Below are 25054 nucleotides of genomic sequence, written 5' to 3'. Positions count from 1 at the left end.
AAGGAATTATCCAAGTCTTGTCCATCTGTACATCTTCCAGTGCTTAGCACAGTGCCTGGCACATAATGGACACACAGCAGATATTTGAATGAACAAGTGAATACGCTGGGGTAGAAGCAAAGGTCTTGACATTAAGGCATTCAAACATCGGTAGGATTCAAGCATCTGTAAGGTCAGGATGCTGGACGGGTCATCAATTTTATTGTTAAAGACACTGAAGAAAATCGCAGAACTGGATAAAGTATAAAGTCACATATTGAATTGTCAAGGATTGTGGGAAAATCCCTGGTTTTAGTAGATAGAATTGACAAGGATAGAGGGAGTGATAAAATCAAAGGGTATGACTAGTTTTTTGAGCTCAGATCCTCCTGCATCAGAGTAGCTAGGAGACATGCTAAATCCACAGCCTTAGGGGCTCCACCCAGGCCTGTGGAATCAGAATTTCTGAGAGTGAAGCCTGGGAAACATCACAGAGGCTTAGCCCCGGCCAATAAGATTTAAGAACCACTGGTGTAGATTCTAAGTGGAGCTTTTCGGTTTGGCCTGGTTTGGGGAACATATGGAAATGAGGAGTTTGCTGTCTTCTCCCCCTAACTGAGCAAATCCAGAGCAGTGAGAAAGAAAATACTCACAGAGCCTCTTAAAGAAAAGTTTTGAAGGAAGTGGCTTCAAGAGGAATCCAGTTTCCGTTAAGTCAAAGAGTAGAAAGTGCATGGTGGAAAATGGCTGGGCTATTTTTAATGACTATTTCTAAAATGTCCACATGGATTCCTTCCATAGTTTCAAGACTCAGGATTCAATTTGCCCTTTTACTGGAGAGTCAGGTTAAGGTTTATCAATTGTCCTTCTATAAATGGAAATGGCATGGAATACTGTTGTGTGTGTGGAGAGAGAGATTGGATAAAATCTATATACACGCATATGCATGTGGTGTATGTTTATTTCATGTCCGAAATAGCCTTCTTGTAAGGAGTCTTCTTGAAGATGATTTTATTGTAATCATCTTCACAGTGCCCTTTCACTTTTGGACAGTGTTCAAAATGTTATTTTAACATGTGAACCGCACCAACTTAAAATTTGGATATATTTTTGCAACTACGGGCATAAAGGGGACTTTGTACTTTTGATGGCATTCGAAAAGGATGCCTTTGTCCTGGAGCCAGATGGGAGAGTTGCAGACCAACCTGAAGGCATTGGATATCCAACAGGTGGTAGCAAGAAAAGTGGTACCAGAGGAGGAAGCCAAACTGTCACACAGCAACAAGATGGGGCACTTTGCCAACGGAAGAAGGGTCCCAGAGTCAGCCTAGTGGGGACTAGGGGTGCATCGGTCCTGCTGACTGGCTCAAGAGCGGGGTGCAGAGGAGGTGTTTCCTGAGGGGGTGAGCTGGACTGGGGAGGATTAGGTGCCAGGGAGGAGTTGAGGACAGGTGGGAAGTTGGGGGCTAGCTGGAGGGAACACTTTTTTGTCGAACAGATGATTCAGTTAAGGTAGAATTGTGGGAGACATTTGCCGCCTTACTCCTTCAGTGCTGTTGCCTCTGTGGTTAGAGCGCTCCAAATTCTTCCCAAGTCTGAGTTGGAGTATTTAGCTCGTTAGCCTCAGCCAAGCACTTGGAACCTCTTCCTCTTACTCTGCATTTATTTGTACCACCCACACAGTTACACTCCATTAGCGGCTGCTAATTGGCACTAGATGACTTTAATAAAACTGTGTCCCTTCTGATAATTTTGAACTCTGCAGAATATTCTCCATGTTTCCTAAACTGTCAAATTTATGTCTCTCTAGTACTTCTCCTCAAAGTCAGAAACAAATGCTTTTTCTACTACTATTTCTTAGCAAGTTTCACGAAACTGCAGACTTGCAGGCATTTACTGTGGCCCTATAGTGCCTTTCTCCATATCTTCATCTCCTTCCCTCTCTCCTGCCTGCCCCCCACTGTTTGTTTCCAAGGACTTTGTGGCAGCTTTCTACAACAGAACTGCCACCTTAAAAAGATTTGGGTAGAATATGGCTGCAAAGTCACCTTACGCGTAAAGGTTTATGTTCTTGACTGTAACGTGAGGTCAGCAAGACATTTCCGATCTGGGGCACTTGCCAGGTGTCAGTTGGGGTAAAGATACCATGTTTGCCCAAAGAGAAAGCTATTTACAGATTTTCTGTCTGGAAGAAGCCATTATCAGCTTTTGGTGGCTTATCACTTATTCTATGGCTTATCCCTTGAATAGCATTCAGTGTTCTCTTTCTTACCCCTTTCCTCTTATTCCTTTTTATCCATAAAGTAATGAATATAGAAATGTTGACTGAACTTGCCTGAGGTTGCCCAGATGCAGGAAAGTTTCATGAGCCTTAATTAAAAATACTGGAGAAAATGTCTTTATTTTATCAGCAATAATAATAGGATTTCTGTTTTGCTCCTCATCTACTCTCTAAGCTAATATATGTGTTGTTGTTGCTAGCATTTATTTAAATGGCTGAACCTAGAAAAATGAAGATTTGTGTCCTAACGTATAGAGAGGAAGTTGAATATGAAATTGTTTTTTAGAAAAGAAGTCTCCCTAGATTGAACTGTTCGGTTAGGACGGCCAAATCCCCCTTGTCCAGCGCTGGGAGGGACAATCAGGAGCAGAGACTCAGTGTCTGCTCCCTTCGGTGGGCCTCGCAAAGGCCATAAGAGGTGGCCGTGATGGCCCCATTTTGGGATGAAGAACTGAGGCTGAGAGAGGATAAATGGCTTCCCCAGGTCAGTTAGCTAGATGGTTACGGAATAAGAATTCAGATTTAAAATCTTCCTATTTTCAGACCCATGTGCTTTTCACTACTCCACACCATCTCCATAAAAAGTGAAAGATGCTTCATCATCAAACACCCTGAGTGGTACTGGATTTTTGCTGTGTGACTCTACATCTTGAACTGAGAATTTACTCCCTGTATATTTTTCTCATTTAAAAGCATGCAAGTGTTTACTAAGTAATACTAGATCTATTCTGCTTTCTTCTGTTCTAGATTTTCTACCCTAGCAAGGATGGTACAAAGATTCCAATGTTTATTGTGCATAAAAAGGGCATAAAATTGGATGGCTCTCATCCTGCGTTCTTATATGGCTATGGTGGCTTCAACATATCCATCACACCCAACTACAGGTAAGCATGGACCACTCTTGGAAACCACTCTTGGAACTTCAGCGTGTATTTGATGCTCTCCATACAGCAGAAAGAAACCAGAGACTAGTCTACTAAATCATGTTTTTCTAATATATTAAACTCTATATTTCTTGCTTGTTTTTGTGGTGGGGCAGGATTATGTGTTAACTACGTGCATTTTTGATCAGGAATTTCAGGATCATTACAAGCTAGCCTTGTGTCTTCAGTGGAATAGGTTGTTTGAGAACTAGATGCTGAGGCTGTAGATGCCACAGAAGGTTGATGTCACCTGAGGTCTGCGATTATTTCCCAATAACTTAGGTTCAGGGAGAAAAGTCTGCATTTGTACATTTGCTCTTGTTTACATAAATATCTTCTATCAGTTATTTGCAAACTTGATTTTAATATCCCATTCACAGTATAAGATGGAATCTGCTTTGAGCGTGTTTAATAAAAACAAGGAATCTCCTACCAGCAAGACCAGCTTGAAGCCAATTTCTAAATAGAGCCTCACATGAAATCTGATCCTATTAGGGAAGAAAGTCATAGACTAGTGACTACCAGGACATAAATTGAGTAGATTCAATCAGCTGTCCCAAATCTGAATAGAAGAAAACTGTTACTTTGTTTTGAGCACTTGATATCAGTGGAGCACTCTGCTGATGATTTAGGATTGGATGAAGTATATGAATATAGTCCCTGCCCCGCAAGTCGTTTATAGCCAAATTGTGAACTGCCTGGAACATGCAGCTCAAGAGATTGATTTTATCCTCTAGTTAGTGAAGAGCTGATCAAAGTGCAAAATCATCATGTAAAACAGTATTTTCATAAGATAATTGAAGGGAAACGAGTTAGAAGAGGGTAGTAACAGTGGCTCTTCATTCGCTGTACAATGACACCGCCGTTCTACGTTCTATGATGCCTCCTCTGGACCAGCCATCGTGCTGGGCAGGGCCTGAGCCGCAGACGGGCCTCCTATCTCTTGTCCGAGAGTTTCCCAGGCAATGAGATTCGCTATTTCATGGGTATGTCCATGTCTGTGGGGTAAAACCATACGCCATATTTATTCTCTGTGAGGGTTAATCTAAAACTGCAAGTCGTAATCTTTTTGCTGGTGAGGGGTCTTGTAAAAAATGTGATATCTGCAAAGAGCAATAAAGCAGAGTTTTCCTTTATTTATTAAGCCTGCTGTGTCAGGAATCTAGATACAAGTAAGGAAGGGGCCCTGTACCATTTTTATCCCAGAATGCAGTAGCTATGCTGGTAATTTCAGTAGAGACCATCAGGGGTGCATGAAAAATGTTGACAAGAAGACCAGGTGATTGAAAATCCATTTGGCCAATACAGTATGGTTGTATGGTCAGACACCTACCCCCACTCTCCTTTCCTCTTCATCCTCAAGATCCACAAAGTTAGCACCCAGACCATCTAGAGCCTCAGGTTGCAGAAGCCCATGGTTTCCCCAACTAAAAGGAAGAGTGATGAAATTTTCAGAAATAGTTCTCAAAGCAAAATTAATTTTAACTCACAGCAAATAGAAAAATAAATGTCACTCAGCATCATTAGGGTCAGAGGGGAAAGAAGAGGAGAAAAACATAAAATCCAAATTTTCCAAAGAACTTACTCTTTTTCCTGGAAGCTTTGTGCTATGGTTTCTTCTGTTTATTTCTAGAAAACGTTCTCGAGCCTTGAACACTCCACTGATCTCCTCTACCTCTCAATACACCCATTGTTGTCTAACTCCCCATCTAAATTTCTGTAAAACTGGAAAACCTGTTTAAAATCCATGTTTTGGAAACAGCTTTCTTTTTTCCAACTGTAACAATTTGGAGAGAGACTGGAAAAAATGGTAGCAGGGCCACTGTTGGGTGTTCCTATAAGCCAGCACCATTGCCACCAGGGCTGTGTCACATGGCTGGTGGTATTTTGGTTCCCAAGATAGTTGTTTAAAAGATGGATTCAGGGGCCGGCCCAGTGGCGCAGCAGTTAAGTGAGCACATTCCGCTTTGGTGGCCTGGGGTTCGCCGGGTTGGATCCCAGGTGCGGACATGGCACTGCTTGGCATGCCACGCTGTAGTAGGCATCCCACATATAAAGTAGAGGAAGATGGGCATGGAGGTTAGCTCAGGGCCAGTCTTCCTCCGCAAAAAAAAAAAAAAAAAAAAAAGAGGATTGGCAGCAGATGTTAGCTCAGGGCTAATCTTCCTCAAAAACAATTTAAAAAATAAAAATATAAAATATGGATTCAGGGGGCTGGCCCCGTGGCCGAGTGGTTAAGTTCGTGCGCTCCGCTGCAGGCGGCCCAGTGTTTCAACGGTTCGAATCCTGGGCGCGGACATGGCACTGCTCGTCAGACCACGCTGAGGCAGCGTCCCACATGCCACAACTAGAGGAACCCACAACGAAGAATACACGACTATGTACCGGGGGGCTTTGGGGAGAAAAAGGAAAAAATAAAAAATCTTTAAAAAAAAAAAAATCTATTTAAAAAAAAAAAAAAAATATGGATTCAGTATGAAATAAGGGCCTCTGGTTTTTTCTGTTTGCATTATGAATTGCATATTCCCACTTCGTATAGTGAAATATTCACCAATATAGAAAAATGAAATATTCTGAATGCTCATGAAAATGTATGAGCTTTGCAGTTAAACGTTAATCAGGAGTTATATATTTTCACTTTAATCAAGTAATATAAAACTATTGGGCTCCTATTTAGGTGATATTACATATGGAACGTCTTTGGGGCTATTGTTTTATTTATTTATTTATTTATTTATTTTGAGATGAAGGGAGACAGCACCATCCTTACTAGGAGGTTAATGAAAGGTTAACTATTTTTACTGTTTCTCAGTGTGTCCAGGCTTATCTTTGTGAGACACATGGGCGGTGTCCTTGCTGTGGCCAACATCAGAGGAGGTGGCGAATATGGAGAGACGTGGCATAAAGGTGAGATATTTTCTCTACAGAAACAAAAAAATATGGCATAGTCAAAGCTATGGTAAATGAGCTGAGGGGGTTAGGAGCAGAAAAGCATTTTGGCTAGACAGATGAAAAATAAGGATAATTTCAAGCACATTGCAGGCACTACTCCCCTTTTAAAAACAGCTCCGTTTTTTCACATTTTATTTTCCTCTGTAGTCTATTTTAATGAAGTACATATTTTTCAGAAGCATTCCCTATAGACTAGAATCAAAAAAATTTTTTTAGCAATGCATGTGCGTACATTTTTATCTATCACTGTCAGAAGGCAGTCTGAGGGCGGGGACTTTTTCTTATTTATTCTGTCTTCTGTTAGCCTGGCTTTGACCGTTCTGCTTTATTTGCCTATCCCAAAATGGACTTCAAAACAGGTCATTTTCTCTTAAAACAAAAGAGATATAAAATAGAGCTTCCCTGTTCCCAGTGTGGGCATCCTTTTGCTTGTTTTCTCTGTTTTCCCGATGTTGCTGAGAAATGGCATCCTCCTGACATTGCTGCTGTGACTGCCCCGTGAAGGTTTTAGACGCAAGAACTCAGTTGGTTTTGTTTTTCTGGTTTAATGATTCACTCTCCATTCTCTGGCCTCCTGAAGCATGTATTCTAGTTGATTGAGGTATTGCTTATGTACTCACCTTCATTCCCCAGGTTGCCACAGGTTTTTTAAAGAATGATCTTTATTTTTAAATATATATATATATTTTTTAAGATTGTCACCTGAGCTAACGTCTGTTGCCAATCTTTCTTCTTCTTCTTTCTTCTTTCTCCCCAAAGCCCCCCAATACATAGTTGTATATTTTAGCTGTAGGTCCTTCTGGCTGTGCTATATAGGACGCCACCTCAGCATGCCCTGATGAACGGTGCCATGTCCACGCCCAGGATCTGAACCGGCTAAACCCTGGGCCGCCGAAGTGGAGTGTGTGAACTTAACCACTCAGCCACCGGGCCGGCCCCTGATGATCTTTATTTTAAAAGCTTGTCTCTTTTCTTCATATATGGAGCACAGCCCCTCTCCCAGGCTTTTGTGTGTCTGGAAATCACAGACTAACCGACGGTCTGAAGACGACCTTCTCCACTTGCCTTATTCCTGTGTCCTTGTGGGGAGGATGTGGGGAGCCACCTTCACTGCCACCAGCGCCCGGCTTCTCCCCTCTCATCATCAGCCGTCTTTGTAAGAAGGCCTACTCTGGGATGAAGGTGGCCACCAGGGCTTGGGGTTGGTCAGCAGCACCAGGCAAAAAGGGTCTTCTCCTGGAACATGAGAGACCACCCTTTAGATCTGTGCGTTCTCTTGTTCCTCTCCACCTTCCTGAACCTGAGGCCAAAGGCTCTGGTTTTCTGCATCAAATCCAATCAGCCAAAATGAGGGGAGATATGTGAAGAGATGTTTCATAAGTACCTGTTACGTGTCAGGATGCAGAAAAGCCCAGGTCTAACCCTGGGTATTCAGCATGCACCCCAAGGGCTGATGTCAGACAACAAACTATTTGAATGTCTTAGGTCGGCTGCCGCCAGGTCATCCCCACAGACTTCATCAATTGTCATTGTATTTGAAAGGGCATAGAGTTCATTCTGTAATTTTGACTTTGACCTGATAACTAGAGTTTAATTACACTAAGATCATACCATGAAACTGTGATATTAAGAGATGGCTGACAAAAAAGAGAATAAATAAGAATGAAATCTCTATATACCATGTTTGATTTACATCCCAAATCCAGTGCTGAGTCTGGACCCCTTGACCTGCCTAATTTCCTACAAAATGTTTGAGGTGTACACACCCACACACCCACCCTCCTGCGTGGACTCCTGACCCTGTGGCCCTCTCCTCAAAGAACCTGAATTCTTTCCATAAAACCCCTCTGGTCTTCAGGTGTCCACCATGCTCAATAGGGAAGTGCGCCCTTGGTCCTGATCAACTCTCTCTTTCTCTTCTCTGTATTAATCACTAACAACTTACTGTCCACAAGCCCTGGGGGAGGGGAGTTTGGAGCTTGACTGAAGCTAAAAGTAGGCTGACTGTGTTTAGACTGATGCATAAACTTTCTTTAAATTTAGGCAGTGAAAGGACCAGAAATGGACCTTTTCCATTTAGACCCCAGTATACTGGACATTAATAAATCTAAATTCCCTTCAGTTAATTGAGTTTAAATTTTAATGCTCTTTAAAAAATATAGTCATATACCCAAAATGATATTATTCCTGGAAACTAAGTAATCCTAGCTGTTCTAATTCACTGGTAATTTCTTATTAAAATCTTAACATTTGTTTTTCTATGAAAAAATTTCTTCAGTAACACTGCTTCATTTTTAATTGAATTTCTGCAGAAGTGGTCAATCTCAAATGTCTGATTAGATCTGCGTCTGCTTTTTGTTCATTTCATAGGCGGTTACTTCTGACATCTGTTTATGTAAGGGCATACCATACCTCTGACTTTTGGCCTTTACTTTTAGATATTCCGAGATCTTGAAATGTTCCTCTCTCTAAGTAATTTCTTTGTGTGGTTTTATTCATCGGAATGACTTCTAGATGAGAAAGCCCGGTTCTCTGGGGAGATATGTGAGATCCTCTTCATTCAAGAATTGAGAAACCATCATGGGCTGCTCTGTGCAGCACCTGCCTCCCCATCTCATTCCTGCTTAAGTCCTTTAAATAAGTAACCAAGGGCAAAATTGGGGAACTTATTTATTGTCATCAGCTACTCATTTCAAGCTCCTGCAAAGCCAGGAGGAGTGAGAAATGCACCTCTGCACAAAGTGCTTGCATCTTCCCAGGGAGAGGGGGACGCGCACGGCCCCATACTCCTGTGCCAGGTGGAGCTCAAAGAGAATTGAACACTGTGCAAGGTCTTGTTCCATTTTGAAGTTCAGCTTCTCCAAAATAGAGGGTTTGGGGGTTTTTTTTTAAGGTATACTTTTTGGTGAGGAAGATTGGCCCTGAGCTCACATCTGTTGCCCATCTTTTTTTTTCTTATTCTTTTCCCCAAAGCCCCTCAGTACATAGTTGTATATTCTAGCTGTAGGTCCTCCTGGTTCTGCTATGTGGGACGTCACCAAAGCATGGCATGATGAGCTGTGTGTTGGTCCATGCCCAGGATCCAAACCAGCAAACCCCAGGCCACCGACGCAGAGCACGCACACTTAACCTCTCAGCCACAGGGCCAGCCCTGACGTTCTTTTTCATTACATTCTTTCAATCTCATGCTTCTCTGACATAACAGATCATTTTCTTCCCATTGGGGCATTTGCCTTTTAAGTTCTGGGAGTTTTTAGAAAAATACAAATCCACCATGTGGATTAGTGATTGTGGTATTGATGATAGAATTCCACCATGGGTAACAAAATTTAAATTGAGGCATTTTTCTAAATGTAGCCCATTGTTAAGTTGTTTAAGTTGATCAGTAGTTGAAACTGTGCCCTATCATCATTTGAATTCTCTTTAGGTTAAACTGTTATTTTCTTATGCTTTGTTTTGTTAACTCTCTTTCACTTTGGCACGTCATAGGTGGTATCTTGGCCAACAAACAAAACTGCTTTGATGACTTTCAGCGTGCTGCGGAGTATCTCATCAAGGAGGGTTACACCGCTCCCAAGAGGCTGACTATTAATGGAGGTTCAAATGGAGGCCTCTTAGTGGGTGAGAACTGGCTTTTATTCATTGTCTGTACCAGTTAACACACTTGGGGTTTTCAGATACACTGTCTGCAGGCAGCTCTCAATTTTGGCTCATGGATGGGAGCAGTGGTACAAAGAAAGCAAAACCCATTGGTGTTTGAGCATCTGATAAACAACACAGAAAGACACAGCTGAACCCATGTTATACTGACTCCACTCAGGATAGCCTGAAAAGCTGTTCCACCTCCCTGCCCTGAGCTCTTCTGGGCTGGACCGCAATTCTCTCCTCCCTGGGGTGGAACTCCTCTCCCCCAAACTGGATCCACAGGTTTCTAGGGTTCAGCCAGCACAGGACTGAGCCTGATAACCCCTCTGCTTGTGTTCCTGAGAACTTGTAAGATGTGATCATCACTACACATTCGTTGAATACCTAAGCCACAGAATGCTAAATGCTGTGGGCACAGAGAGGGGTCATGATGGAAAATGAGGTACACACAAAGATGGCTCCCCAGCGTAATGGTACTGAAATAGTTCACAGTAATAGTTCACACTTGCTGAGCACGTTGTGTGTAGGGCCCAGGGCTGAGCCCTTGGCGTGCATGCTGTCATTTGATGTGCATGCAGCCTGTGAGGTGGGGACTGGTGTTATCCCCATTTTACAGAGGAGGACACTGAGGCACCTAGAGGTTGAGTAGCTTGCCCAGTGTCACTCGATTGGAAGATGGTGATGCTGGGGTTGGGGCCTGACACTGTGGTTTTAGGTTCTACTCTCTTAACCTCTATGTGGCACTGCCTCTAAGTAGCTTTTCCTAATTCTTGGTAGTTAATGAAATTTCGCTTTGCATTTTGTCTCTCAGTAGCACTTAACATTGTAGTAAACATTTATGGGGGCCCTGAATTTTGGTGCCGGGGCCTACATCCAGTATCATTAGGATGTGAGGGACCATTGTAGAAATATGGAGTGGCACATGTAGGCTCAACCTAAAACATGCATGTGGCAATTTTCGGGGTTTTCAATCCACTGTTTTGGAGGGGGGTGGTCAGGGTCGTTTAGTTTCCTTGTCTTTGAAATATACCGAATCATGTCAAAACCTGAATTTCTGTTCTTACTCTTTACCCTGATAGAATATAGCCTTGAAAAAAACATTTTCCCATGGAGGGAAAATATATATGTCCAAAATAATTTGTTTAAATTTAGAAAAGGTCTTGATATCAGGTTCTTACAAACAAAACAAATACCTCTGCCTATTCCAGTTAGAGGAGGCAGGCAGTACACCAAAGGCCCTGAGGCCAGCATGGGCTTAGTGTTCCAGCAACGGTGAGGAGGCCCACCTCTGTGGCTGGGCAGCGTGAGCGAGGGGAAGTGTCGAGAGAGGTGACAAGAGGCTAAACCAGGCAGGACCTCAGAGCCAGTCTAGAGGACCTGCTGTGCTCTGTGAAAGGAGAAGCCTTTGGGGGAGTTTTGAGCAGAGAAGTGTCATAATTTGACTTGTTTTTTAACAGGATCATGCATTGATCCTGTTATGGTGTTAAGGTAGACAGAAGGCCAGGTAGCAGGCTTCTGTCCCTGTGAGAGCCTGTGGTCGCTTGGACCTGGGGTGTGGTGATGGAAGTCATGATAAGTGGTCAGACTCTGGGTATATTTTGAATTTGAGCCAACTGAATTTGCATATGGGTTATATATGAAGTGTAAAAGAAGGAAGAACTAAGGGCGAATCTGAGGCTTAATGGGAAAGGACATTGAAAATATCATCTTATTCCCTTAGTGGGAGAATCGTTTTGTCATTTACTGGTTCATCCAATAGCTCCTTTCTACGTTCGGAGTTTTATATTCAGGCGTTGGTTTATGTCTGTTGACAAACCTGGTTGCTTAAGGAACCTGCAGAGACGGAGTTCCTCCATAGGATGCAGAATGCTTAGGTAAAAGGACAGGTTCCTGCCCCTCTCACCTGAGTGAGAGTCAGGGTCTCTAAAGGTGGCACTCAGGATTCAGTCTTATGAAGAAGCACTGAAATCAGGATTGGGGTGGGAATGACATTTTTTTGCAAGAGGCAGGAAAAGTCCAGATCCTTTGACTAACTCCTAGTCATGCCAGCTTTGATGTGACTTCCTCCCAGCCTCCCTAAACTGCCTTACACTGGGGTTAGGCACCTTACACCCCACTTCCATAGCACCTGAACTTTCTCAGCAAGTTGTTGCCACACCATAACTGCTTGTTCACGTCTTTATCTTTCCCACTAAAAAATTCACTTATATATCCCCAGGCCTAGTGCCAGGCACATGGCAGATGTTCAATAAATATTTGTTGAATTATCAAAAACATTAAAGTATGTTAAGTATACAATGAAGAATATTTTTATTTTAATTTTTTCTTTTGAGGAAGATTAGCCCTGAGCTAACATCTGCCATCAATCTTCCTCTTTTTTGCTGAGGAAGACTGGCCCTGAGCTAACATTTGTGCCCATCTCCCTCTACTTTATATGTGGGATGCCTGCCACAGCATGGCTTGACAAGTGGTGGGTAGTCTGCACCCGGGATCCAAACCAGCAAACCTCAGGCCACTGAAGCTGAACGTGCAAACTTAACTGCTGAGCCACCAATCCGGCCCATGAAGAATATTTTTAAAACAGGACAAGGTATGCCAGTATTGATTAGAGCCCTGAGCTGGGTTTAGGCCCTCTTCTGCCTTGGGCCATGTAAACTACTTCTATGCACAATACTTCCGACACCTGATGTGTAGGGTGTTTTTCCCAACACCAGCCAAGTCTCCAACTCTCCAGACACCAACTGGGTGTCCTACAATTCAGTTTGCTTCTGACACTACCCAGGGTTAGCACAGACCCCACATGGTAAGGGCTCAGTCCCACGAGACTGCCCCCACTTCAGACACCAGATCGACCAGCTATAAATTGGGGGTTCCCATAACCCCCTCCTTGAGTTCAGTAATTTGCTAGAACAGCTCATAGAACTTAGGAACACTCTTTTCTTACATTTACTGGTTTGTTATAAAGGACAGATCTCAGGAACAGTCAGATGGAAGAGATCCATAGGGGAACCTATGGGGTAGGGGTTGGCATGCGGAACTTCCATGTCCTCTCTGGGCACACCACCCTTCTGGCACCTCAGTGTCCACCAACCCGAAAGCTGTCTGAACTCCATTGTTTAGGGGTTTTTATGGAGGTTCTATTAGGCAGGCATGGTTGATTAAATCATTAGCTGTTAGTGATTAACTCGATCTCCAGCCCTCTTATCACATGGTTGGTTCCTCTGGCAACCAGCCCCCATTCTGAAGCTGTCTAGGGGACTACCGAGAGTCACCTCATCAGCCTAAAACTCAGGTATGGTTGAAAGGGGCTAGTTAGGGATTATAAAAGATGCTCCTCTCACCCTTATCAGTCAGGGATTTCCGAGAGTTTTAGGAGTTCTGTGCCAGGAAGCGGGGACAAAGACGTATAAATACATATTTCTTATTATATCACAGGCTAGTTTTGAGAGCCAGAACAAGCTCCTCAACCTCCCTCATCCCTGTGAGTGGGATGGGAGGAGGGGGCACAGGGGTTTCAGAAAGTCCTTGAGTTTTTCAAATACCACCCCACCCCCCCCCGCCTTGAGATTCTTTGGGGAGTAAATCTCTATAACTGATGAGAACATCCCATCCCTAGGATATATTGGAAGGAGGGGGAAAAGCTTGTATGCCATTAGGCAGGTGATTTATGCTGGTTTCTTCCTGTGCTCTAAGGAAAAAAGGCAACCACGGTTCTGAAAGCATGTAAGTGTTGTTTTGTTTTTGTTTATTTGGATGTTTAACGATGGACTGCCTCCCTTTTCTATCTGTCTTGGTTTTTAGCTGCTTGTGCAAATCAGCGTCCGGACCTGTTTGGTTGTGTTATTGCTCAAGTTGGAGTAATGGACATGCTGAAGTTCCATAAATATACCATTGGTCATGCCTGGACCACCGATTATGGGTGCTCGGACAGCGAACAACACTTCGACTGGCTTATCAAGTCAGGTTTTAATTCATATTGACATACATGTTGCTAACAATTTGATATCATACTAAACAGTCAGATGGATAAGTATTTGACTCTTTGTCGCCTTCAGTGTCTCATATTTCCATATAATTTACTGCAGAAGTCGGGGAAGTCATCGGAGTACCTGGCTGTCTTTCTTATTTTGATCTAGTCTTTAACAAAAACAAACTACAGAGGTGTGATAGGCAGAATTCTAAAGATGGCCCCCAAGAATCCTGTCCCCTGGTTCTTCAATTCAACCCTAATCGAGGTACTGCTGTGAGAGGACTGCAGATTAAATTAAGGTTACTAATCAGCTGACCTTAAAATACGGAGATTATCCTGGATTCTCCCAAGTGGGCCCAGTCTAACGACAAACTCTTAAAGGCAGGGCACTTTCTCTGGCTGGAGTCAGCGATGCGGCAGAAAGGGAGGTCAGGGAGATTGGAAGCATGAGAAGGACCCGACCCCCACTGCTGGCTTTGAAGATGCAGGAAGGCAGCCTCTAGAACCTGAGAGTGACCCCCACCCAACAGCCTTCAAAGAACTGGGGACCTCAGTCTTATAGCCACATGGAACTGAGTTCTGCCAACAACTTGAATAAGTCTGGAAATAGAAAATTCTGGAAAAAAATCTGATAACAACCCAGCCAGTCAACACTTAATTTTGTCCTTGAGAGACCCAGAGCAGAGAACCCAATAGAGCCATTAAGACTCTGACTTATAGAACTGTAAGATAAGAAATCTGTGTTTTAAAAAGCTGCTGAATTTGTAATTTGTCACAGCAGCAAAAACTAATAAAAAGTGTCATTATACCTTATATCAATGTATATGGGATTTTCTCTTCTAAATTAAGAAATGAGGAAATAGAGGACTATATGCAAGTGCTATTAAACTTATTTGTGCTCTCAGGATAACCACATGTATTTGAAACCATAAGTCACATAATTGAAATATTATGCAACTTCCCACGTTCGTGTCCCTCGACCACTTTGGCGATAACAATGAGAAAATGGCAGACATGTAGCTTCTCAAGACTGTGAGCTCCATTCTTTTTTGGTTCTTCACTCTCTTTAGTTCCCACGTGTAGGAGTTTGGAGACTTTTATCAGCAGCGTTTAGGAATCGCCCTTGGAATAGCACAAGAAGCCTGTGTCCTCTGTCGCAGTCTTCTCAGTCAACTCTAAGTTTTGATACAATAACTTTGATTTCTCAAGTTTTTTCTTTCATTTTATATGTTTTTTTTTTTTTATGGCTAGCTCTCTGAAAAATTCAGGCATTTTAGCTGAATTCCTGATTGAATACTTTAAACTACTAAATTCCGTTCTCTAGGAGGGAAAAAGTTTACACAATGTTATAAACCATTATGATCTCAATAAAAGTACCCGGGAAAAAAGTTCTCGGGGCTGGCCCTGTGGCCGAGTGGTTAAGTTCAAGCGCTCCACTTTGGTGGCCCAGGGTTTTGCCGGTTCGGATCCAGGTTGTGGACATGGCACCGTTCATCAGGCCATGCTGAGGCAGCATCCCACATGCCACAACTAGAGGGACCTACAGCTAGAATATACAACTATGTTCTGGGGCCTTTGGGGAGACGAAGAAAAAAGATTGGCAACAGATGTTAGCTCAGGTGACAATCTTTAAAAAAAAAAAGTCCTCATGATAAGAAAATAAAATTGTAACTATATGGAGGTGATGGATGTTAACTAAATTTACAATGGTGATCATTTCACAACATATATCAAATCATTATGTTGTATACCTAAAACTAATATCATGTCAGTTATATCTCAATAAAAAATAAAAAACAAACCAAAAAACTATTACTTTTAAATGCACAAATAGCCTTGTTGACACACTGGTAAAAACTGAATATTGGGGGCTGGCCCTGTGGCCGAGTGGTTAAGTTCGCGCGCTCCGCTGCAGGCGGCCCAGTGTTTCGTTGGTTCGAATCCTGGGCGCGGACATGGCACTGCTCATCAAACCACGCTGAGGCAGTGTCCCACATGCCACAACTAGAAGGGCCCACAACGAAGAATATACAACTATGTACCGGGGGGCTTTGGGGAGAAAAAGGAAAAAAAAAAAATAAATAAAATCTTTAAAAAAAAAAAAAACTGAATATAGGAAGAAGCTATAGTTCAAATTAGAGAAAATACACATCTAGAAGGAGAAGTGAGACTTTTCTCACTTAACTATTATTAATCACTGTTTAATTCGACTATGCTTTTATTCTTAAAACCATTTTTGTTCACCTGGAGACTTACCTTGTTCTTAAGAAGGTGCTGCCTCTGTTCCTCCGCGCTCTCACCCTTGGCCAAAGGCAGTTTCTTTCAGCTGGACTGAGAGCCAGCAGGAGGCCAGCAACCCATCCATCCCAGGTTCCCCAGTTTACAGACAGGAAACCAGGCCCAGCGAGGACCCGCATTCTTCCTAAGACTGCCAAGCTGAGCCTGGAATAAAGGAGTTTTAGATATTAAAGGGGCAAAAAGCTGCTGTCCACTGTGGATTCCAAATTTTTCAACAAGAAAGGCTTATGCCTATTGTATCCACAATCAGTGGTTTAAAAGACAATCAGTCCACTTTGTAGCAGTGAAAAAGTAAATCTACAGAATGTGAAAATATTCAACTCAAGACAGTAAGTGTGCATATAGTTTGGGTTATTTCAACAGCCCTGTGAGTTTCTCTCTCACACAGTTTTCCAAAGTGGGAGACCAATAAATGACACAGCTCCCAGTTGCCAGTCGCCCTGGCCATTATGGCCTAAAGGACGATACAAGCATGGTCTGCAGTGGTCGCCCGTGTACTAGTTAGCTGCTGTCCTCATTGCTAGTGCACTTAGGCTGGTAAACCGCATAGGTCAGCGTGCCCACCGGTCCTCCTTGATTATCCTAGTGAACAAACAACTCTGTTTTTGACATCCAGCCTCATGAGAGTATCTTTCCCTTTCAGATATTCTCCACTGCACAACGTGAAGTTACCAGAGGCAGACGACATCCAGTACCCGTCCATGCTCCTCCTCACTGCTGACCACGACGACCGCGTGGTCCCCCTTCACTCCCTGAAGTTCATTGCCACCCTTCAGTACATCGTGGGCCGTAGCCAGAAGCAGAGCAACCCCCTGCTTATCCACGTGGACACCAAGGCGGGCCACGGGGCCGGGAAGCCCACGGCCAAAGTGATAGAAGAAGTCTCAGATATGTTTGCCTTCATCGCACGGTGCCTGAACATCGACTGGATTCAGTAAATGGAACTTCCCGCTCCCCACGACAGCCGCAGAAAACCTCAAGGGCTTTCCCACCGTTAAAACCGAGAAACCACTGGGCATCCTGCTCCCCCACACAAACACTATTCCTGCACTCATGGACTGCAGTTGAACGGAACTGCCACGGGAATTTTATCTTTTTTAGGCTTCTCCTTTTTAGCGAGCCCTTGGTGTTTGTTTTTCCACCCTGTGCAGGCACGTGTTTTAAAAAAAAAAAAAAAAAGGGCATGTTTGGATAAATAGCTAAACGGCAGCCAACACATTGTGAACATTCGATTGCTGAATTAAGAGTCTAGTCTGGCATACTTCATCCATAGCCCCTCAGTGACATTTGCTTCTATAACCATAACTGATATAGCTTTCAATAATGTGAGAACTGTTCTCATGACAAAGACTTCTTTGCAACAATAATAAATGTTATTTAAGAACGGGAGGCTTTATTTCTGGTTCCTTTGTGTTGAGCGGCAATTTCAGAAGTGCAGTCATTCTGGATCATGTCACTTTCCATGGGAATAAGCAGTTTGCATTCCACGCAAGTTAGTTTGCAAACAATGGAGTCATAGAATGTTGGCGCTGGAAAGAAGTTGAGTGTGTCTGTTCCGGCTCCCTTGTTTGTGGGGGGTGAAGCTACGAGAGGTGCTCACTGTCTTACGTATTAACCGCTCGGTCAGCTGATAATCTGATCAGGGGCTCTTTTGGTTTGGATGCCTCCTTTTAGAAATCAGTGGACCTGAAACCTCAGTTTATTCACCTGTCATCAGTTTGAATACAAAGCATTCCTGGAAACCAGTAGCCAGGATATAAAACCAAGAGACCACATGAGTGAACTATCCAAACCAATACACTGATCCAAACTTATCTTACAATCAGAAATTTCAGCATTTCCCAAAGCTGTTTTTCCTCCCACAGACCACTTCTTAGAAATAAAAATAGTCATACTCTAACAAAATAATTTGGCCCCCTCTCCACTCCAAATCTTTGAAAGGAGAATAGACCACTCCTCAAACTATGGTCCGGAAAAAAATTTCTAAGGCATTTTTTTTTTTAACATCTCATGAAACACTGTTCCTTTGGGCATCAGTTTGGGAAATGCCCATCTAATTTATAAGAAAACAGTTTCTTCTTTGTCTCACTTCATCAGATATGACCAACATGATTACTATTTTGTATGAAGTGTCTTAACCTTAAAAAGGTAGCTTAAAAGATTACTTCATTATTCCAATAACTTGTACTTTTCCAGGTAAGTCCTATTTCCAAATCTTCCATATTTGTGCTTTTCTTTAAAGCTCTCTCCACCTCTCAAATTGCAGTCTAAAATTAGACGCACTATTTTCTGTCAGGCATATCACTAGGTACCAAGCACAGCTGAAAGGTGGCTATGTGGTCTGGTTTTTCTCTTCTAGAATCATGTTTTCTGTTACCGTTTGTTTAAATAAGTAGTGTATATAATATGGCTGTCATTGAACGTATGATTCACCATGACCCCCTGGAGAAGTGTGCCACGAGCTAGCAGTGCACGCAGAGACTGACGTCATCACCATCTACCCGAAGAGATGCTAACATGGACTAACTGCCACGTATCTGCTGACCAGCACAGTAGAAAATAAATAAATAAAATGCATTTGCATGGCTACGCCAAAGGTAGCCGTTTTCCTGGAGCAGCTGGCTTGTTTGAAGTGCAGACAGCTGAGTTGCAGCCACTTAGTCCAGAGCATTTTCCAGCCTGCACAGAATCCAGCCATCCTTTCTCACTGAGGTCTCCTGCTTCACAGAAGAGGTGGAAATACCGTGTGTAGGCTCTGAGCTACAGGAGCCATCAGTCAGGCCCAGGGTCAAGTCCCAACCTGTCATTTAGTAACTGGCAATTATGAAGAATGAACAAAGTAATACACTTATAATTGGCCTCCAACTGTGAGCTCACTTTCCCAAGCCAATTTCTGTATCTAGATTTTAGCTGGACATCTGAGCCCACACACCAAAGGTAGCTTTTTTAAGCCTTAAACATTGGAAGTAAGACTTAAGGTTGAGTTCCTTCCCAGATCTCAGTATCTTCCATATTAGATGCCACCTTCCACTCTGTCCTGTTTTCTGCCCTTTTGTCTTACGCTCGTCTATCGTGTTTTGGGGGAAAAAAGCTACATTTAATGTGTATACACCTGGAATACTGTAAGACTTCGTGATGAGTCACATTTCCTAACACTCCCACTAAGGCTTAGCAGTTACACACAAGTGGTGCTGCTAGTTTGAAGGGATAAATTTCAGCTAAGCCTGTCACCCATCTCCATGTGTATCAGACAATTTTACCAGCCTTGGGGAGTCCCCCAGGGAAAACCACATAGCCAGTGCCCAGAAGGGTTACAAAGACTCAAAGATGAGTTAAAAACAGGCTGGAAAGCTATGAGAAGGGCTGTAAAAAAGCAACAGTCATTGGGGCTGGCTCCGTGGCTGAGTGGTTAAGTCCGCGCGCTCTGCTGTGGCGGCCCAGGGTTCGGATCCTGGGCATGGACATGGCACCGGTCATCAGGCCACGTTGAGGCGGCGTCCCGCGTCCCACATCCCACAACTAGAAGGACCTGCAACTAAGATATACAACTATGTACGGGGGGGGGGGGGTTTGGGAAATAAAGCAGAAAAAAAAAAGCAACAGACTAAGGCGGTGATCAGGCCAGTGGGATGAGGGCTGACACCAATGAATAAGAAATACTTAGCTATATTCTGCAACCACTTATGTTCCAGGAGTTGGGGGTAAAAAAAAAGAAAAAGTCCTACCCTCGTGAAGTTGACCCTCCAGAAGGAGGAGAGAGACAATAAGTTATGTTGCTGAGTCCCCTGTGCCACCCTGCTTAAGCACTCTGTGTATAGATATGTTTGTCCTCAAGCAAAACTTATAAACCATGTGTTACCCTTAGCCTTCATTGGCAGAGGCCCAAGTTGCACAGCCAGGAAGTGGGCAGGCAGGGCAGTAACCCTGACAGCTGGACCTCAGAGACTGCACTCTTACCCACTAGTTTTTTTGTTGTTTGTGCCATAGAGTCGATTCTGACTCCTAGCGACCCTGTGCATAGCAGAGTGGAACCCTGCCCGGTCTTTTTGCAACATCCTCTCACCTTCCAGCACTATATCAGATGATGCTCTGCTGCTATTCATAGGGTTTTCATGGCCAGTTTTTTTGGAAGTGGGTGGCCAGGTCCTTCTTCCTAGTCTATCTCACTCTGGAAGCTCCGCTGAAACCTGTCCACTATGGGTGCCCCTGCTTGTACCTGAAATACTGGTGGCATAGCTTTCAGAATCACAGTAACACGCAGATGCCACAGTATGACAACTGACAGATGGGTGGTGTGGTTCCCTGATAGGGAAATGAGCCCAGGCCACAGGTGGTGAGAGCACTGAATCTTGGCCACTAGACCAGGGCTGGCTAGTCTAGTAACAAGATAATAAACAGAGTTCCAGTTTAAGATGGTAACATAGGAGGGTCCTGAACTCACCTCCTCTCATGGACACACCAAAGCTACAGCTATGTGCAGAACAACGTCCTCTGAAAGAAACCCAAAAACTAGATGAGCAACTCCTACACATCAGCAAATGAGAAGAAACCCACATGCAAACAAGTGGGAGAGGCTGAGACACAACCTCACCATAAAGCCCACCCCTGGCATGGCCACCCATGGTTGAGAGGGAATTCACAACTCTGAGCTTCTCCCTGAGGAGTGAAGGGTTTGGACCCCACATCTGGCACCCCAACTTTTAAGACTTGCACCTGAGAGATGAGCCCCCAAAACATCTAGACTTGAAAGCCAATGGGGCTTACATCCATGAGACCCACAAGACTACAGTGAACTGAGAAACAGTTTTTTGTTTGTTTGTTTTTGCAGTCTGGTCACATTTTTAATTTGAAAGATAAAGAAAAACTGTAAGACTACAGGAAATTCTAATAGCTTTTTTTAACCTCTGTCTTAGCAACTGTCAAACATACAATACAGTATTACTAACTATAGTCATCATGTCATACATTACACCCCAGAACTTATTTATAGCTGCAAGTTTCTACCTTTTGACCCTGTTTGCTCATTTCACCCACCTAAAAACCAGTTCTTAAGAAGCTGCAGGGACTCTACCCAGCTACTCCCCAGGGCCCAGCAGAGAGGCAGCCAATTGACAAGTGCCCAGCCATTTTGTGAAAGAGCCCTATTTGCTTATCTTAAAGCTTTGGCCTGAGGGGCAGGCTTCTAATCTGACAGACATTCAGATCCAGGAAGCCCAGAGAATCCCAAATAAGAGGAATCCAAAGAGACCCACACCAAAACACTTTAAACTATCAAAAGTTAAAAACACGAAGAGAATCTTAAAAGCAGCAAGAGAAAAACAACTTGTTACAAACAAGAGAACTCCCATAAAACTATGAGATTTTTCAGTAGAAACTTTGTAGGCCAGAAGGGAGTAGAATAATGGATTCAAAGCCCCAAAAGAAAGAAAACAAAACTTCCAACCAAAAATACTCTACCCCAACAGAGTTATCCTTCCAAGTTGAAGGAGAGAGAAAGAGTCTTCCAGAGAAGCAAAAGCTAAAGGAGTTCATCACCATTAGAGCAGCCTTACAAGAAATGTTAAAGGGACCTCTTTAAGCCGAAATGAAAGAGTGCTAATTAGGGGCCGGCTCCGTGGCTGAGTGGTTGGGTTTGCGTGCTCTGCTGCGGTGGCCCAGGGTTTGGATCCTGGGCGCGGACATGGCACCACACGTCAGGCCACATTGAGGCGGCATCCCACAACTGGAAGGGCCTGTGGCTGGGATATACAGCTGTGTGCAGGGGAGGTTTGGGGAGATAAAGTGCAGGGGAGGAGGGTGGAGAAAAGAAAATATTGGCAACAGTTGTTAGCCCAGGTGCCAATCTTAAGAAAAAAAAAGAGTGCTAATTAGTAACAGGAAAACATATGAAAGTGTAAATTTCACTAGCAAAGATAAATATATAGAAAAATTTAGAATAATCTAACATAAAGGTGGTGGGTCAATCACTTATAAAGTTAGTATAAAAGGTTAAAAGACAAAAGTAGTAATAACTATAATTACAATAATTTGTTATTGGATACACAAGTTAAAAAGATGTTAACTGTGACATGAAAAACAATGTGGGGGAGGGAGTAAAATATGGATCTTCAGAATGTGTTCAAACTTAAGATGATATCAACTTAAAATAGACTGTTATAAATATAAGTGGTTTTATGTAAGCCTGATGGTAACCACAAAGCAAAAACCTATAGTAGACACAAAAAAGATAAAGAAATTTAAGCATATCATTATAGAAAATCATCAAATCACAAAGAGTGCAAGAGAAGAAGAAAGAAAACAATTACAAAACAGCCAGAAAACAATGAACAGCAATAAGTACATACCTATCAATAATTACTTTAAGTGTAAATGGACTAAATTCTCCAATCAAAAGACATAGAGTGACTGAATGGATAAAAAAATGACCCATCTATGTGTGGCAATTGATGTTAACTAGACTTAGTGTGGTGATCATTTCACAATATATACAAATATTGAATCATTATGTTCTATACTTGAAATATATTATTATATGTCAAGTATATCTCAGTTAAAAAAAAAACGAGTCATCTATAATGCTGCCTACAAGAGACAAACTTCAGATGTAAGGATACACACAAACTGAAAGTAAAGGGGTGAAAAAAAGATATTCCATGCAAATGAAACCAAAATAAAGCTGGGGTAGCTATACTTATATCAGAAAAAATAGGACTTTAAGACAGAGACTGTAATAAGAGGCAAAGAAGGTCATCACATAATGACAAAGGAGTCAATTCAACAGGAAGATATAACCTTTGTAAGTATTTATGCACCCAAAATAGGAGCACCTAAAAAATATTAACAGAACGAAAAGGAGAAATAGACAGCAATACAATAATAGAAGGGGACTTTATGCCACTTACATCAATGATAGATCATCCAGACAGAAAATCAATAAGGAAACATTGGCCTTAAATGACACATTACATCGAATGGACTTAACAAATATATACAAAAAATATATACCAAAAAAAAAAAAAATTCCATTCAAAAGCAACAAAATATACATTCTTCTCAAGTGCACATGGAACATTCTCCAGGTTAGAGGATATGTTAGGACACAAAACAAGTCTTAAATTTAAAAAGATTGAAATCAAGCAAGCATCTTTTCTGCCCACAACGGTATGAAACAAATCAATTACAAGAAAAAAACAAAAATTCACAAATATATGGAGATTAAACAACATGCTACTGAACAACCATAGGTCAAAGAAGAAATCAAGAGAGAAATTAAAAATACCTTGAGACAGGGGCTGGCCCCGTGGCCGAGTGGTTAAGTTCGCACGCTCTGCTGCAGGCGGCCCAGTGTTTCGTCGGTTCGAATCCTGGGCGCGGACATGGCACTGCTTGTCAGACCACGCTGAGGCAGCATCCCACATGCCACAACTAGAGGAACCCACAACGAAGAATACACAACTATGTACCGGGGGGCTTTGGGGAGAAAAAGGAAAAAATAAAATCTTTAAAAAAAAAAAATACCTTGAGACAAACGAAAATGGATATATACCATACAAAAACTTATGGGATGAAGTAAAAGCAGTCAAAACAGGGAAGTTCATAGTGATAAACACCTACCTCAAGAAACAAGAAAAATCTCAAATAAACAACCTGACTTTATACCTCAAAGAACTAGGAAAAGAACAACAAATGAAGCCCAAAGTTAGCAGAAGGAAGGAAATAACAAAGATAAAAGGAGAAATAAATGAAAGAGAGACTGGAAGATACAATAGAGAAAAAAAAGTCAATGAAACTAAGAGCTGGTTCTTTGAAAAGATAAACAAAATTGACAAACATTTAGCTAGACTCACCAAGAGAAAGAGAGAGAACTCAAAATCAGAAATGAAAGAGGAGACATTACAACTGATACCACAGAAATACAAAGAATCATAAGACTACTATGAACAACTATATGCCAACTAATTGAACAACCTAGAAGAAATGGACAAATTCCTAGAAACATATAACCTACCAAGACTGAATCACAAAAAAATTTAAAAACTGAACAACCCTATTGCTAGTACGGAGATTGAACCAGTAATCAAAAACCTCCCAACAAACAAGTCCAGGACCAGATAGCTTCATGTGCGAATTCTACCAAATATTCAAAGAAAATTAATGCCAATCCTTCTCAAACTCTTCCAAAGAGAATAAGAGGAAGGAATGCTTCCAAACTCATTTTATGAGGCCAGAATTACCCTCATGCCAAAACCAGACAAAATAACCTCAAGAAAAGAAAGTGACAGGCCAATATTCCTGATGAACATAGCTGCAAAAATCTTCAACAAAGTATTAACAAACCAAATTCAACAATACATTAAAAGGACCATACACCATGATCAAGTGGGATTTATTCCAGGGATGCAAAGATGATTCAGCCTTCACAAATGATACACCACATTAACAAAATGAAGGATAAAAATCATATGGTCATCTCAATAAATGCAAAAAAAGCATTTGACAAAATTCAACATCCATTTATGATAAAAACTCTCAACCAAGTGGGTATAGACAGAACATCCCTCAACCTGATACAGACCATATATGACAAGCCCACAGTTAACATCATGCTCAGTGGGGAAAAGCTGAAAACTTTTCCTGTAATATCAGTAACAAGACAAGGATGCCCACTCTTACCACTTTTATTCAACATAGTATTGCAAGTGCTCTACCTAGAGCAATTAGGCAAGAAAAAGAAATAAAGGGCTTCTAAATCAAAAAGAAAGAACTAAAACTGTCACTATTTGCAGATGACATCATATTATGTTGAAAACCCTAAAGACACCACCTAAAAACTGTTAGAACAAGTAAATGAATTCAGTAAAGTTGTAGGATACAAAATCAATATACAAAAATCTGCTGTATTTCTAAACACTAATAACGAACTATCAAACAAAAATTAAAAACCAATCCCATTTATAATTGCATCAAAAAGAATAAAATACCTAGAAGTAGATTTAACTAAGGAGA

At 42.2% G+C, this 25054-nt stretch overlaps 1 protein-coding gene and 1 long non-coding RNA gene across 2 annotated transcripts in view; one reads left to right on the top strand and one right to left on the bottom strand.

Annotated features, from left to right (window-relative positions):
* PREP (prolyl endopeptidase) overlaps positions 1–17437 on the top strand; it is a 122272-nt gene extending 104835 nt beyond the window's left edge. The window contains exons 11-15 of the mRNA XM_044757163.2: positions 3008–3144; positions 5996–6090; positions 9625–9756; positions 13582–13738; positions 16692–17437. Of these exons, the coding sequence (XP_044613098.1) occupies positions 3008–3144; positions 5996–6090; positions 9625–9756; positions 13582–13738; positions 16692–16986 (816 nt within the window). The 3' untranslated portion in view covers positions 16987–17437. The remainder of the gene's footprint in view (positions 1–3007; positions 3145–5995; positions 6091–9624; positions 9757–13581; positions 13739–16691) is intronic.
* Positions 6786–23473, bottom strand: LOC123280344 (uncharacterized). The gene is made up of 3 exons (XR_011497836.1): positions 23328–23473; positions 16007–16192; positions 6786–7371 (listed from the first exon to the last, which is right to left on the bottom strand). It is a non-coding gene; the product is annotated as an uncharacterized lncRNA (long non-coding RNA).
* Positions 23474–25054: the final 1581 nt, after the last annotated feature.

This window comes from Equus asinus, chromosome 24 (assembly GCF_041296235.1).
Source record: "Equus asinus isolate D_3611 breed Donkey chromosome 24, EquAss-T2T_v2, whole genome shotgun sequence".
In the NCBI taxonomy this organism is placed as follows: domain Eukaryota; kingdom Metazoa; phylum Chordata; class Mammalia; order Perissodactyla; family Equidae; genus Equus; species Equus asinus.
The sequence above is the reverse complement of the archived record's forward strand: the minus strand, read 5'-3'. Positions and strand labels throughout refer to the sequence as shown.